Raw genomic sequence first — 17,576 nt, forward strand, 5'->3', positions numbered from 1 at the left:
ACTGGGTAGAATGTTAAAAATGTGAATCAGAACCTTCAAGTGCATTAGAAGAGAGTAATTCCCTATGACTATATATTGTACATAAGCAAGCTAACGTATCTTTAGAAATAAATGTGGCAATAGCTTAATCGTAAATTCAGTATCAAATTTCCATGCCTTGGTATACTGTTGTTTGCTTTAACAGCAGAAACATACACACAGAAGAGAAAGAAAAGAGTCACAGAGTATCTTAAATGTAACTTTTATCCATACCACTCCTGGAAATCCAGAGGACTAGTACAGATCAACATGGATAGACCATTGATGTCAGTCAGAGCAATTCATTATTAATATCAGCATGGAGGGCCTATAATTATAACCCTCAGGAAAGATTTTTTTCTATAGAAGGTCAAAAATATACAGACATCCATAGCACAAATGCAACCAGACAACAGATTTTTTAAATCTTTAGCTATTTTTCTCATTAGGCCAGTACACCGATGTTTCTACAAACTACCAAATCAGACCTCTGGCCAGAAAGTTTATATATATTGTTGTTGATTTTCCACCTAGAAAAAAAATCAACAGTGACTAAAGTAGTGGGACTGAATTAAAATGGTAACTGCAACAATCTGATGAGTAGTGCTAAGGCATTCTCTAATATTGCCACACACAGCTTCTACTAAACTTGAGTTTCAGCCTCAAAAATGGGTTACAAAAATCATGTTAACATTTAATCACTAGTCATTAAAAAGAGTGTTACCTTTACATTTTGCAAATCATAACCAATGCTTTATATAGCCTATATGTTTTTGTATCTTCCAGCTGACTTTTGAACATACTTTAATTGCTTCAAGTTCATCACTTTCCTAAACACTCCTTGTTCATTTTCCTCCTCAAAGCCAATTAAAAAAAGTGATGTAAATTACTGTCAAAATATCTGCAGTATGTTAAATAAGCAACCAGAAGTTCCAAACTTTTGCAGCTAGGCACAGAATAAGTATTCAGTCCCTAAAGACATAAGAATGAAGAGTGGGTGGATCATTAGGAATAGAAAATGAAGAAAAAAAGAAAAGGAAAAGAGTAAAAGAGATGTTTCACATAACTGAGCTATTTGCACCGCTGAACAGTTTCATTCAGCTTCCTTGATACCAATTTCTTAGTCCAGAGTTATTAAAAAAAAAAAAAGCTCAATCACAGTTTGTACCTGAAAAATTATTCAGTGCATTCTTACTCCCATTCGTTTCTGCTACTGCACGCCTGAACTGCTCCAAGATAGCATTCAGCTCAGAAGAGCGTTGCAGAGTCCGATGCTCAGCTATACGAAGACGTTCCTTCAAAGCGTGAAATTCTCGTTGATATGCAATCAACTTTTCTAGAGAGAAAAAAGATGATCTGGGTTATTTTTGGAAGCAAACACCTACGGCATGATCCAACAAGGCACAGGAAATGCTCAGCTGTGCAGCACCTGCAACTCAGCCTATGAGGGCACGGTCTAGCACACTGGCCCCTGAGCAGGCACTTCAGGATCTACCCAGTGCACCAGGGGAAGAGTGAGCCACACCAGAGAGGAATGCAAGGTGGGCACTGAGTGGGTATGCAGCTTGCAGCAGCCATGGACAGGAGCGACCTTTGAATCCCCATTGCTCAGCACTACAAGGTGGTTTTGAATCCTTTCTTGGAACAGATGCCCACAAACCCTTTCTTCTAGAAAGCAGGAAAGGAGTGGCAACTTGCAAAAGGACAGGTATGTCTTTTTAAAACCCTCTCTGAATACTTTTTAAGAAAAAGTGGAATTTGACAATATATCAAACACATCAATTTCAAACCTAAGTTTTAATTTAAGGATATTGTCAATGCCTGCAAGACCAAAATTTTGATCAAAATCCTGTTTGTGTAGATACATGCACACACACTCTTCAAAAGGAGACTAAAGGGTAGAAGGAAACACTAAAACCTGTTTGTTGATATCTGGCCTCACCATCCAGCAAACTAAGCATCTCTAATTTGTGCATCTTTCCTTTTTCCTACTGATCATTTCCCCAAATCTCCTGCTCATCATCATCACTCTCTTTTAGCCAGTCTACAGATATTGACTGGAGTGTCTTAAGTGATATAATATTTTGTAATCCATACCCCAACCTCACAGTCACATCCATAGACATATCTTTTCTGTTAGCTACCTCTCCATCCTTAGCTCTTAGTACTGCAAAGTTAAGCGAGCAGACTTTCTACAAGCAATTTGTATCTCTTCCTGTTGTTACGAATACAATACAGTAGTGCATGGAATAAAGAAGTAATTACAGTCAGCTTCCCTGTGTTGATTATGCTGCATTTCCTCCAAGTTCTTTCAATTTACATTTATTTTCTTTTTTTGTAGTGGGGACGTACTGTTCTAATTATGTTTTGAAAACATAATTAGCTAAAATGCCCTGTGTTTAGAAGACAGAAAAATAAAAACATAGTTCACTACCTCTCAAAAACATTTCCCTTGCCAACCTTCTTTTCCTTTTTTCACTAAAACCAAATGGTTATTGCTTTTGTGCCAACAAACCCAGAACACAGATGCTGGCCTGCAATACAACGCTAGGCACAGCACACTAACAACTGAATCAGACAGCTACTTGAAACAAGACTTGTTGCTTTAGTCAGCAATATTGAGATAGCCAGGAAAGATTTCTGGAGTTTCTGGCATGAAGGACATTCTTACTTGGCAATGACAACTCAAAGAAATCAAACCACTTACATTAAGGCTACAAAACATATTAACAGCTAAACAAATATGAAATTGTATTAGTGTAGATGCCACACTCTCAAGTATGCAAATGGTATTCCCAAAGGCCCATTCCCTCCCCAAAAGGAATGGGTGATGGCAGGTTATACAGATCTCTGTTAAGTTTAGTCTAAACAGGAGAGGACAGGCGAGCCACAGAAGGACATGCAAGGTTTTACTGAGACCTTCTATAGCAATGGATAGCCTCAGAGCCAGGCTGCAGCATCAGGCCTCCCTTCCTGTCTGCATTTGTGCTAAAAGGCAGGGAGTAGAAACTTTAGCATTTCTCTCTGTCTTTCCTACTTGTTCAAAAAAGCTAAACTTCTCTCTGGCAGAGCCTGTATTTCTCCAGGAAATACAGAGAGAACCCATGGCACCTACAGTTTGGACTCAAGCCACTCGGGTAGGATGAACTCAGGTCTTCCTCCCCCTACTTAAAAAACTCTGATTCTTGGCAGAGAACATTTCTCTTCCTATATTTACCACAAAATACTCATCACACACAGTGCTCTCATGATTTTGGTGCTGGAAGGAACAGCAGAGTCCTGGAGGGAACAATCTACTTCGGAATAAGTCAAACAGGAGAAGCACAACACTTCCATGCCATCTCCACCTAGCAAACTCTATAATGCAAAAAAATCACAAATACAATTTTACTAAACCCAGCTTATAGGCAGAGATTAAAATTTTTCTGTCTACCATTAAGAATTTTCTGTCTACCTAATCTAGGTAGGTAGTAAGAAAATAGAAATTTACAGGACTCTTGTAATTCCACAGTAAATTAAAACTCTCAGTCGTAAAACCACAAGAAATTTAGAGGCCAGCTGAAATGGCAGTTTTATACTTTGAAGGAATAAAAACTGTAATTTTGTGTTAAGAATTACTAATAAAAATCACTTACCGAGGAGATGATACTTTCTGAGGAGGTGGCTGTTACAACATCTTTAATTTACAATTAATATAATACCGCAAAAATAAAAAATGTAATTCATTAATTTATTAAGAAACTTTAAATGATATGTATGGAAATAGACTTTTATTTTCATAACTTATCACAGCAGCTCTTGAACAAAGAACATTCAAAATATAGGGTCCCACCTGTGGCACAGTGAAATTGTTTCCCGATATAAGTATCATAAAGTAGTTCAGTTTTCCAACTTCCAGAGAATGGGTACTGGTATTAAATTTATGTTATTTGAGACCTCAAAAGCATGAATTCCTTTAAGGAATACTAGTTGGTTGATCCAAAGTAGTCAGCTTCTCACAATTACTTCAACCAGACATATCTGGGTTAAAGAGACTGTTCTAAAAGATATCTGAATTCCTGAAACCCATCCTTTAAAAACATACTACTGATTTTTTGTTAGGTCAAAATATTATTCAGACCAGTAAAAACATAATCATATTTTAAATCCACTGCCCTAATAGATTTTTTCTAGTTATTTAAGCAAAATGAAGTAAAAATAATTCTTTGTAAGAACTGAAGTCTTTTAGAACATTTACAGGAAAAGTGCTAGTTCTAGTAGTATTAGAGAGGTATTTGGAGATTAATGTGTATTTTGGTCTTTAAGGACCAGTTTTATAACTGCCTGTAGTTTAAAATAAATTAAACATTCCTAACAGTATTTAGCTTTTTTTTTTTTTTTTTTTTTAAAGGAGTTGTGTCTTTGACACAGGCAGCATTTCAAAGCACTGATCAACTGCTCAGGTACTTATTGCTTAAAACCAAAAAACAGGAGCAGCAAAGTTCATCTCAAACTGAAATGCACTTCTGAAGGAGAGAAAACTTCTTAGGTCCTTGTAGCACCACCAGTAGTTGCCACCCACATGCCCCAACTTTAGAAGCGCAAATGTCCGTGAAGGCACCAGGAGTTTATAAATATTCAAGAACTCTGAAAAATCAAATTACATTCTTAAGTACTTAGGCACGAGCCTACAAGACTAACTTTAAGGATCTATTTTTATTTAAGTTTTGACTTAGCTCCAGTTTGATATTTCCTTCTCCCCCACACCCAAACTCTGAAGCTATTTGAAGGCTTTTTTCTTCACTTCTGTTTATGTAAATATTAGTAAAACCTTTTCATCAAAAATAGGATTTTGCAAGGAGAAGGAACCTATAGTATATAGAAGTCCCATTTATATTCTAAAATATATTTCTTTCCTCACAAGGAGGAGAGGATCAAAAATTGCAAATGACTGTGGAAGCAGTCTCCCGAAATTCAAGGCAGCCTTTCTGAAATGTTTAGTATGAGAAACTGACTAATAGACCTCATGTATTTAAAAAAAAAAAAAGTCAACCGTGTAGCCAATATTTTCAAACATATTTAACCATTTAATGTTTTACTGTTCAAAGGTTTCTCTAAAACCTAAAGAAATGGAATAGATTCCTTATGAAAAAGCATCAAATCACTTTTTCCATCGTTATGATAAAAAGAAAAACACTGACCTAACAACATGAAAGAAAGTCACAGAGAGCAGTGATTTCTGTCATGAAAAAAATATTCTTTTCTAATATAAGTAATAAGTAATAATACTCAAAGCATTATGAGTGTCTCTTTTTTCTTATGTTGAAACCTAGCGTAATTTAACAAAACAGAGGAAGGAATTCAGACAGCACATTATTGGCCTTACATAGCTGATGGAAGAACCCCAGAATATATCTGTCCTCTGACAAATAAAACAACCCTCTTTAACAGCAGTGGTAGCAAACATCAAACACATTTGGTCTCTGATAGTTTCAGCACATATTTTTATTTAAGAATGATACACCATTTTATATTAAAGTGAGAAGGTGATTCATTTCCATACTTTGCTCTGGAAGCCAAGAAGATCAAATAAAAATAACTAGCCCTCATACTTCATATAAAAACATTCTTGTTAAGAAATTATTTGAGAACTGAAAGCATCAATTCTTTGTCATTTTCATTTAAACTCTAGTAGATTCAGCAAAATCCCAGAAGCTAAAACCTAAATATTTTAGCTGGCTTGATGCTCTGCACTTCTTGGAAAATTAACACTATGTCAACTCATTCAGTAGTTTGTTTTCTCAACTTCTTTTTTTTTCTTGTTGCAAGCTGTTCTCCTACATATGCAGAGCCTAGAATTTAGACAAGTTCACTTGAGAGTTGACACCGTATTTTGAAAATTAAAAATTCAAACCAAACTGTGAAAGTTTGCAAGTTTTTGACCAGAGATGGAATTTCATTTTTGCAGCCTACTCTTCTTCCTCTGGAAGATTCATGGTTGTCCTGTTAAACTACCGTAAAAAAATGTCATCACAAAAAGACATTAGCCTAAGTTACAAACTCAGTCCATTCTCCTCTTAGCCACAGACATTCTTGATTACATCATTTGATTTTTGCTCCAAACTTAGACGGTTCATAAGACAAGTTTTAAACCAGATCCCAATTTTCTAAACTCAGCAAGGAGTTTCTGAACATCTTAGTAAGTATACATCTGGTTTCTAAGTTTTGGGTTTTGTACGTCTGGTCTAATCTGTTAATGTACTTCAATCCATGATTTTAACAGCAAAGAGAGTTTTCCCTTAGAATAAAAAAATGGGACATCAAAGTAAAGGAACAAGAAAACATGCTGTAGTGTCCATTTATGAAAGTATTTTGCAGATTATCTCAGCTTGACTGACATAGCAAAAGAAGCCCAAATTGCAGGTTAATTACTTGTACTGGCAGAAAGCTCAGTATATTATAATTCAAGAAGAAAAGTATTCCGAACAACAACATGACTAAAATATTCTGAAAACACAACCTATGCCATTCTATGGATATTCAGCTTCAGTGTTCTTAAAACTGTCAACAGCTCTTAGGTTTTTTGTTCATGTTAGTTTTCTTATTGAAAAAAAACTCATTTTGCTGAAAAGGTAGATGAGGTAGAGTAGAAAAGCGGACCTTTCTAGAATCAGCAATGTTCTGCCATCTTTGGCTATCATAAATTTCACCATAAACCACTCAAAAAGAAAACAGATGGATCAATATTGAAAGAGGTACCTCAGCCACCAAACCTTTAATCAGAATGCGCATTTGAAACCCATATATACGTGTGTGTGTGTGCGCGCGTGTGTGTGCGCCAGTTGAGTAGGATTCCTGGTCAAGATACTGGTATTATCACAGCAACAAATCACTGAAAATACCCAATTTGTTGTTTACAAGTTTAAAGAACTATTTAAGAGCCACCAACCAGGCTGCAGATGCAATTTAATATTGTTGAGAGCATCTAAACACAATGCAGTCTTGACCAAAGCTGCACATACGCTGATATGGGAATTCAGAAGATTTTATTTACATACGTTTGGGCAGCAGCAGCAGATGAGCCCAGAGGAGTACCTATTTAGATGATACGCATGTACATCCACCTTCATTAATGTTGCACTGGGAAAAGGGGGTACAGGCACTATAATATCAAAGGCGACTTTTCGTGACCCGCTGGAGGTGTCTCTTTGCTGAAAGGAACTGAATGGCTGTCAAAGGAAAAGAACCAGACCCTACCTAAAGAAGTGAGTTTGCACTCCTGATGATCTCTGCAGTTTCTGACTGCATGTAGCCTGACGCTACTTGCTATTGAGCGTGTTATGATAGTTTGTGACTCTAGTAAAAAAAACCTGCCACTCTCTAAAAGAAGAAGAAAAGAAAAAATTCTGTGTCTGTTGTGTAATATGCCCCCCTCTTTTTTTTTTTGGAGGGGGGGTGGGGTGAGGAGAAGGGGAGCAGAATTGCATGAAGACCCTTACAAACTGAACAGCAGCCCAAGAGTGCTTCAGACAAAGGAATTCTCAGTTAATATTGCTGTTCTCCCTCAAGGAAAGCCCTTTACTGACTGCTAAAAGAAGCACTCCTTCCAACATAAAAAGCAGTATGAAAGCACAGCGAGACATTATTTGTCTTACCAATCAAGCAGGCTGACAAATGTATTAAATCACAGGCCATTTCCACAACTGGAAATAGGACATATTGAACTAAGGTGACTGTATTTAAAAAAGCAAGCTGTAATTTACTCGAGGTGGTACAGCTGGTTGTCTCTAAAGGCAGATGCATCAGACAACAAAATCAGAAAAAGCTTTCTGACCTTTCCATATCAACAGCAGACATTTGAGCCTTCCCTCAAACTGCAAATCAGCTAAACACTCATAGTAATGAATCTGCCCCACAGAGAAAGAAAAGATAACCAGCCACAGACTTGGCACTCATGAAAGACAGCAAGGCAGGTAGAGAAGGCGCAGGGTTTTGCCACATTATAGGCCTGATTTATACTTCCTGCCTTTACCAAAGTGCATTTTTGAAATCTCTCGCCCTCTTTGTTCATCAGATGAGAACAGGAAGAATGACTGCCTTCTGACACATAGACCTAAGGCTTTGGTTGGCAACAACACATCACACACAAATATTCGATTAGGAAAATGGTAAGAGCCAGAACAGATGCCCGATGCAGCAGGAGCTGCCCTCTATCCAAGAGGTGGATATTCAAATCCTTATTCAAATGAGGAATGTCTCACTGGCAACAGTACTAAATTCACTAATGTGTTTGTAACAGCTAAGTTTATGGTCCATACCAGTGATAACCATTTCAGTGTTGTTCTTCCATCCCTAGGGTTCCTCCTCCTTAGTCCCCACCAAAAACCTACACAGCATGCACCTTCTAACAAAATAAAACAACAAAAAACAAAACAATAAAAAAGGTTTCAGCTGAAGCATCTGTGCTACAAAGTAAAGGTTCCACAGCAAATGGCTCATTTTTTCATACGTACCTTGTTGAAAAGTTATTAAAATGCAATTAAATAAATGTTTGAATCTGTAAGAATATACTACAGTAAGTGCTAATTCAGTCACTTATGTGATCAGGTGCTCAAAAACTTTTACTCCCATTATAAAAAAAACTACACTGATTACCATGATATCATGTGTCAGAGATAGTAACAAGCTTCATGTATTAATTCCAGTTACAGTTGCATCAAGAATGTTAATCAACTTACCAGTTGATATGAAATAGAGGGCTTAATGGACAGAGAGCTTCCACACTGAGATTTATATAGAGTCAGTAGGCATAGGAAGAGCACATTACTCCCCAGAGAGTTAGGAAGTTGTCAATGTGTCAGTCAATTCAATCTGGCACTTCTATTACAAGAAGGTTTCTTTATTTTTCTTACATAAGGTGTAAAAATAAGTTCTGCATTGCCTCTATGATCATTTCAGATCCTTTAGGTGATGCATCAAATCACGTTATGAAGTAAAGCAGTATCCAAGTAAGTAATGACAATGCCTGCACTGATCTGCACTTCATTCCCACAGGGATGTACAAAACATGTATTTGTTTAGACAGTGCTTGATCTGTAATATCCAGGTACCTTCCAAGCTATGACATGCGAGTATCATCTGACCTAGTAGCCTTCTTTCTGCCTTACACCCTGATATTCTTTTTAATTAAAATCTTGCTATGCTAATACATAGCAGACTAAATTATTTTCAGTGTCAATCAAGGGGAAAAGAGACTGAATTCCTCTAGTAAATCAAACAAAACTCTTCTTACTATACTAGCACTTAAATCATTTTCAGCATCATCTTAAAATTGAAGCTTTTTTTGACAAAGGCTAGACGTCCAATTTTGGCAGGTTTCTGCAAAACTTAACTGTAAATACAATTACCCAATACTGTGGTACAAACTCCTGCTCTCATTGATACAATACAACCATCGAGCATTCAAGTACAGATGCACAGACAGGAGACACATAGCAGCATTTACTGAGGCAATTTGGCCATTGCTTTCACTGCGCTTTAGAGGTGGCTCCAGGGTTCAGAGGATATTCATGAGGCACAATGAAGCAATGAGCTCTGCAATGCCCAAATGTGGGGAGCTAAGGGAGAGGAATCATCAAAACAATTACACAGGCATGGCCAAAAAGTTCTGTCTGTATCAAAGAGATATTAGGGAGGTTCCAGAAACCAACTGTGCCATATAGACTTACAAGAATGGCAAAACAGTGTTATGAGACATCAAACCTATTGTGTACAGGCACAAGTCATACTTACACCCAACAATGTCAAACTAAGTGAAGTCAGAGGGTCTCAAATAATTTGGCCAAAAAAAATTAAGTTTCAATGGTGTTTACAAATCAGGCTTTGATCTTCTGTCTTGAAACAGCCTAAAAGTGGATATATAGTGTCCTTGAAGTGTTACAATATATTAACATGGATGACTACTCCTCATACGCTAATTAGCTCTTTAGTGAAATGAAAACCTTTTACAAGCAAGTTATGATGAGTTATAAAATCTGAAGCAGAAAAGTAATCAACCATGCAAATATAGAATAAGGCAATATACTGTAAATGCTAACAACAGACATGCTATAAATAAAAGCTGTTAAGGAAACTGCTCAAGGTCAAGTTGTGTCAGTCCTACTTGAACACTTTATTCTATGGGCCTTTTTAGTTACAAACTTTGCAGCTATGGCTATTCATAAAGTTATATTATTATTTTGAAAGAATTAGACAACATGCAGTTTTGCAAATTTACTATTTTATGGAATTAAAGGCAGTAAAGTAAGGTAAATAATTTACATAAAAATACATCCTACTAATCACAAAAAAATTTTCTTGCTTCACAAAACAGTAAAAAAAAAAGTATTTAGGAAAACAAGAGCACAAATCATTCTTTTATCCTAATCTTGTGATTCAAATTGTCAGGAGTTTTCAGCAATCTGGTATTTCATTCTACCAAAACAATCTGGCAGAATTATTGTTTATTGCCCTTATCTTCCACATAGAAATTTATTTATTAGAATTAGAAGCATTATAAAAAAATGCTTATTTCTAGTAGCATTTGCTGTGAAGGACAGCTATTCTTTTTGAGTGAACTTTCCAAAGCTTTTCCTTACTTAAATTTTAAAAAATAACCAAATAAATTTAATTATTTAATTTTCCATTGCAATTTGTTCACATTTTGCACTTCAAAATCAGTATAAACAAAAAATGTTTTTTGTTCTCTCACTGATTCTAACACACTAGCACAAGTCTGAAGTGTTTGCTTTGAAAATTTCAGGGCCTGATCCAATCAAGGTCCAGATATTTTTGTTTAAACATTCCTTTGCAGCAGGAGCTGAAGTTGTTTTCACTAAAACTTTTAAAGTAATCTGAATGTGATCTTTTATAATATCTACTGGTAAAACCTTTCTATTTTGAAATGTAAATTTCAGAATCGATCTACTTGTGACCATGCTTTTAAAAAAGTAGAAAACTCTGCTTTAACACAGATTCCACTATACAAAAGCAGAAAAACAGAAGCAGTACAAAACAGATGAGATTCCTACAACCTGCTTTCCCCCATTTGCCATGGTATCTTTAATAAAAATGTACTAAAAGTAACTTAGCAATCGTAACAGTTACAGAATAAAACATCTTCATAGAGGACAAAGTAAATTTAAATATACAAACTTTGTTGAAGCAGTGAACAATGTCTCACTGAAAGCTACTGCATGGCAAGGTAACAAGGAACCTCATATCCTGATTAGTGTTTCAACAGTCCGAAGTTTTAAGAGGCTCATATATTGCAAAATTCTTTTTCAAGAAATGAAGTTGTTAATTCAAAATGTAAAAGCTGCAAAAAGAGTTAACACCACGTAAAATGTATAAATTTAAACAGAACTCATACAAGTTTGAAAAAATGTAACCTTTCCTTATTGTTTTTCAGCTACTTCCGGATGAAATTTTCAAAAGATTTCATGATATAAACCAAGGCTATTTTAAATTAAAAAAAAAAAAAAAGGCAAATAGACTCCCTTTACAATATTAATATCAGATTATCACATTAAACTGTCCTTCTATGAATCCCAAGTTATTCAAGCAAAATAGAGTATCAGCAGCTTCATCTTCCACTGGTAGTGCACCTTACACCAAAGAGGCAGATTCACATGACTTGCAAAAGAATAATATGACAGAGGAACTGCAGGACACACATGAGTTTGCATCACAACCAATTAATTCCAAGAGTAGTTTGTCCTCTATGACTTGCCCACAGCACTGGCAGAAAATTCAGAAGTGTATAGCAGATAGCCACCCAAACCTTTCTCCACTTCTGTCCTCATTTTTAAGCAATTCCTTGATGCAGTAGAAAGGATGCTCCAAACCTTCCTCTTTCCTCAGTAAGAGATTTCACCTTTTTGGGTTAGCAGGCTACATATGCACATTCACTTCCAATTCAAATGAAGATTAGCCCACAACAGATTTCAAATATGTTTTTAATCAAGGAGAGTTTGTAAGGTGAAGAGTTTGTATTTAGCTGCCAAATAGAGACAATAAACAGCTATGTAACATTTCTGCTCTATTTTTTAAGCTGGACAATGGCTTATTTTATTATTCTCCTTAACTTGAGGAGTTAAACTTAATGGACCTTCTCAAACCATAAATCCTGGCTGATGGGCCTGAATACATGAACACTAAAGCTTACATTCACTAGTTACCTGAATCACCACCAAACAACAGCTGTTAGCAACAAATCCTCCTGAAGCAAGGAGGAAAACATTTGTATTGGCTGTGCCCAGACAGGTAGTCAAAACTGTAACAAGCATCAATGCAAATAAAGTTGTCATCCTCATTTGCTTCTGTAACAATAAAAGTGTTTCTGCCTAGTTTCTACTTCCTCAGTATACATGTGGGTCTCAGAAGGATCACTGAACTTAAATGTATGTAAAATACTTCCTTAAAATAAATTTGTTTTTGAATTTACAGACTGGCAAATTCAAACCCTGACAGTAAGCTATTCCTAACCAATCAGAAGGCCAGTGAAGCCCAACTAGAACTGTGACAACTGATGAATGATTTTTCCAAGGGGTACTTCGATAGCTGGATAGAGCAGCCAGCAACAGTTTTAAATGTTTCCCCCTGCAAGTGATCACCTTTGCCTCTCTATACAAATTGTACAATACGGAAAGGTCACAATTTAGAAAATTTTCTATAACGCTATAAAAATCCCACTATGACACCATTCTCAAACCTCAACCAACGAGAGCTGACAGAGGGTCTGAACATTACTTTGGACAAGAGGAATAAAAAGAATAATGCATCAGAAAATCCACACACCCACGGCTAAGGAGGTCAAGTCAGAAGAAGCATATGGTGTTCTGTCTGTGCATTGGCTTCAGACAATAAGGATAATGAAACATATGATTTGTTTGGGAAGAGTTATTGGCAGCATCTGAGCTGATAGTCTTCTTTTAAAACAAACCCCAACAAGCTACAGTGAGGGAAAAAATAAAGAAATCTCACATTTACAATTTCTTTGTCTTGATTTGACTGTTAACTTAACTAGTGTTTTTACTTCTTTGCCTAGCAAATGACACTGCCCAGGACTACTGATTAATTCAATCCTCAGGCTTTTTAGGTTCCAGCTATTTGGTTTTTATTCTATTCCCAGTGCCAAGAAGCACTGTCAACTGTTAGAGCAATTCTTCTTTAAAGGGAAAGTGGTATAAAAAGGTCACTTGAATCATAGGCTAAATCAGTCCCACAATAAGCAATCAGCATTTAACACATCTCTAGCCCTGAATAAATACAAGCTTCATAAATTGTATTCACAAAAAGCCAAGCATTTCAAAAAAAAAAAAACAGTTCTAACTTTTCCCCCTCATAATGCATCTATATAGAGTTTATAAAGATAATATAACAATCCCCCTGCATAAGGGAAATCAGCTCATGTAATACTACAAAAATCAGATGTCATACTAGATTTGCAATATCATATGCAATTTACTATATCTTTGGGGCTTTTTCTAATATCTTAAAACAAGTTGTATCCAGTTCATTAGAATGAAGAAAGATTTCAGTTTTGAGGAAACATGCTTCATTTTATTAAAACACAATCAAGAGACCAAAAAGACTAGCAATGCTTGTAAAATACACTTTGTTACAAACAACAGTTCTAGAATAAAATCGGTGAGGATTTTGTTTTTTTTTTTCCCCAACTAAACTTCTGAACCAGGCAATTTCGGTATTTTATATCATAGTTCAGTAATGAATCAAAACACTGAGAGCTTTATACCTATCTGTTTTTCTCTCAGTATTTGAGATGTTTTCAGCTACTTTAAATTTATAGCATCTTCCACACAGAATCGTTCACCTCAAAGGAATAGACAGCACAAAGAGTTCCATCTAAGAAATTATAATAAAGGAAGCGCTTAGCAGAACATGCAATCCATTGAATTTGTATAATTTAGATATTAACTCTTTGCAATGTCAGAAAATCATTACCTTCAAACAACCTTTGGCAAAAACCTTCACTTTAATATTTCTCTCTTGCACAAGGCTCAGATTAAAGGTACAACAGCACAAAAGAAACTAGGAAATGTCCAATAGTAATGTCACAGTGTTAAAAACAGGAATATGATTTCCAGTGACAGGTTTTACAAAGATCATTATGTCACGATTGTTTTTAAATAAACTACCAGTTAAAAAGCTGTGCTACAACTCTGAATAAAAATCTTATGCAAAAGAACTACTGCTTAAGCAAGCATGAAGTTCCAGTTGGGTAAATGTTACAATCATAGTACTGAAACATACTCTACTTTCAAGATATGGGATAGGTTGAAATCTAGACTGCATTTTTGGTAACAGTGAAGAACTAAAGTACCTAACTTACAAAAATGCAACGGAAATGCTTTTCTTATATATAAAAACCAAACAATCCATTCTACATTTCCATGGAAAGATCTGTACTAAGCATACATGTTGTACCCATTTATTATGTTTGCTCCCATCTCTAAACTTTTGTCTCATTTAGTTCATATATATGTTATTGCTATCAGTAACCAAAAATATCTTCTTAAAACTATACATAACAGCTAATTACGTTCAGTTCCAACAAGATCTATGACAGAGACTGCAACTGCTTATGCAGATCCTAGTAGTGTGGCTTTATAGTGATGAATAGCTAGCTCTGTGTGCTATCATAACTTTAACATTAAATATAATAACAAAAACTAACCCTGGTAAAGCACTATTCTTTCATATCTGCTATAAGGGAACAAGAGAGACAACCCTTTCACCTGAAATACCTACAGAAGATTTGCTGACAGTGTAAACAAATGTAATTACCCTTTAGGTAATTCAACTCCTTATCATCAGTTTGAGTAGAAGAAACCACCTGTGACGTCTCATGTTTCTCTTCAGACCTTGACCAGCCAATATTTTCAGCTACTTTCTAAAAACAACTACGCGTACTCATCTTAAGGTATCAAAACAAAATATACATGTTGTCCTGGTCATCTCAAATGCCTGTTTTTTTAATTAAGAAATATTTCTCTGTATATCACCTCTTTATAAGCTAATAAACTTCTAATTCAATGTACTAAAATCGTGCTCTCTGCTATAACAAAACTCTTGAAAGTAAAAGTTGGGTCTTTGATTTTGCTTGTTATAGACTTGATAAGTAAATTAAAATTGCAAAAGGGATCCAAAAGAGAAAAAGAAGTCTCTATAGAAGATCATAATAAGAACATTTTTGTTGAAAATGTTTATTATCCAAATGCAGGGTGTACAAAAAGCAAACCATTTTTCCAAATCAATTTGGCAATCACTCAAACTTCCTCTAATCCTGTCAGTCACATCTTGAGAACAGCCAGTCGTTAACTGAATCTGCATTTTACAGTTTTTCAAAATCTTTTGCATATCTGATGCCCCCGCATCTACTTCCTGCTTTAACAGCTACAATTATAATTAGATTTTAAAATTAAATAGCTAAAGTTTTAGTCAAAGGTTGCACAGATTATTCCTTGTATTCATACCACAATACACATTAGAAAATTCAGAAAACCAACTGATATGATATCAGCTCACTTCTTTCCCTTCTTCAGCTATCACACAATTAAATTGTTGTGCTGCTAACATTACACAATGTTAACTATACAGCTGCAACCAAAGCCAGCCACTGCCTCCCAAGATGCCTAGTGTTGATGGACTTCCTGTTTCAAAGGATAAAGTCAAAGATCATAGTCCTTTTGTTCTGAAAGCATCCATGTCAAGCAATTACTAGAGCTTGTCTGTCATCAGTATTCTGAGGGTCACTATAATACAGACAAATAGAGCTGTATTTGGAAAACAAAATCAGGTACTCAGGTTTAGAAGCGATCATCATGCTAATATGCAGTCATGATCACTGGTGATCACACTCAGGCCTATAATTCTGGCATTGGAACAATCAAAAATTCACCCATAGCTGGACACCTGAAACTAGTTTAATCTCAACTCTGACATGGACTCAATCCATTGTATTTGTTTTGTTAGCATTTCACAGCCTTAGCTTTCATATAAATAAACAACAACATGAGAACAAGGTTAAAAATGATGTCTGTTTTTATGTCAAATAAGACCCTTCAAGGGATCAGAATTTCAATCGTGGCAAACATGAGGTTGTAAACAGAAAAAGAATGTTGCAGAAGCAGCAGTGAACATGCTTTCACAAGGTTAGAGAAGCCACTCCTGGGTTTCCAGCTAGACTTGACTGAAGCCATTGGAATGCGTCGCATGGAATGAGAAGCTGAAATATCGTACATTTCACTAAAAAAGCCTCCAAAATATTCAACGTGAAAAAACTGACATTTTAACTTTCCCAAATCAACATTTTAATTACATATTTTTAATTATTTTTGCCATTACATTACACTACTCTTCATCAACATTATTCCACATTAGTTTGTGATGCTACAATGCCACATGGAAACGTAGTTCAAATAGGTTTGTATTTCAAATGGGCTAAGGCTTCCAAGCAGAACTGTAACTTTTGCACTGGCCCTTTCAATAACCAAGAAGTGAAGAGTTTGTGGAAGATTTAGCCCAGCATAGGAATTACTCCCACAGAAGCAGAGATGCAAGAAGCATTATGCACCTATAAACTGCATTTTAATATGGAGAATGGAAATAAAATATTTTTTGATTTTTCCTCTATAAGACTTTTTTTTTACTAAAGTTTTGTTCAAAACCCCTATTTTGCATCATAAAAAATTGTGGATGTAAAAGTCCACGTCTACTTTTGAAAGATGTGAACAATACTGCCATGGGGTAAAAGCTTTTATTTTTAAGTGTCCCATTACTTTTAACCCATTATTGCAATATATGTACAACTTTTTAATCAGTGAGAATGATCAGTAAATTGTATCAGCCATCAACTCTACAGTTTCATTTATATACAACTTATGATAAAAATGGCAACACCCACTTTATCTGAAAAAGCTTAACGAACAGCTTGCTACATTTATAGTTTCATTTTTAAAAAAGGAAATTAACCTCTCAATAAATAACATAGCAAAGCAGCCATGAATGCTTTTCTCTTGTATGGTGCATTTAACAACAACAATAAATATATGCACAAATACCAAGTAAGATATACCACAAGACTAAATGCAGATAAAAGCAAGCAGCTCAAGTACAGATTGTTGCCAGAATCAGAAGGCTATTCTCCACTAATTTAAAAGATGACCAAATACAAAAATACACTCATGAACACAATCATAAGCAGTTTGTCCTACACTTCTAAGTAGCATTAAATCAACAGTATCATGAACAATCAGGTCCAAGTTTCAAAGCCAATATGCATAATTTATATGAAAACGTCTACCTGAATTTTAAATAAAATACCTCTCTCTTTCTCACCCTGCACTCTGGCAATTTTGTGCGACTAGTGAGAGCTAAGACTGGGTGGGGTGATGGGGTGGGGGAAACATCCCAAACCAAACAGAGATACTACATCCGCACAAGCTCCCTAGATCTGTTTTCCTACAGCTGCCTCTAACTTCTCACTTGTGGGACTTACATCCCAGTGGCCCCGGCTC

The 17,576-nt window shown here is 35.7% G+C and overlaps 1 protein-coding gene across 2 annotated transcripts in view; it reads right to left on the reverse strand.

Annotated features, from left to right (window-relative positions):
- Positions 1-17,576, reverse strand: part of MGAT4A (alpha-1,3-mannosyl-glycoprotein 4-beta-N-acetylglucosaminyltransferase A) — a 73,665-nt gene that overhangs the window by 41,001 nt on the left and 15,088 nt on the right. For both annotated transcript variants that reach the window (XM_067294444.1, XM_067294452.1), the window contains exon 3: positions 1,187-1,354. In XM_067294444.1, the coding sequence (XP_067150545.1) occupies positions 1,187-1,354 (168 nt within the window). The remainder of the gene's footprint in view (positions 1-1,186; positions 1,355-17,576) is intronic.

The sequence above is a fragment of the Apteryx mantelli genome, chromosome 1 (genome assembly GCF_036417845.1).
Source record: "Apteryx mantelli isolate bAptMan1 chromosome 1, bAptMan1.hap1, whole genome shotgun sequence".
Lineage (NCBI taxonomy): Eukaryota > Metazoa > Chordata > Aves > Apterygiformes > Apterygidae > Apteryx > Apteryx mantelli.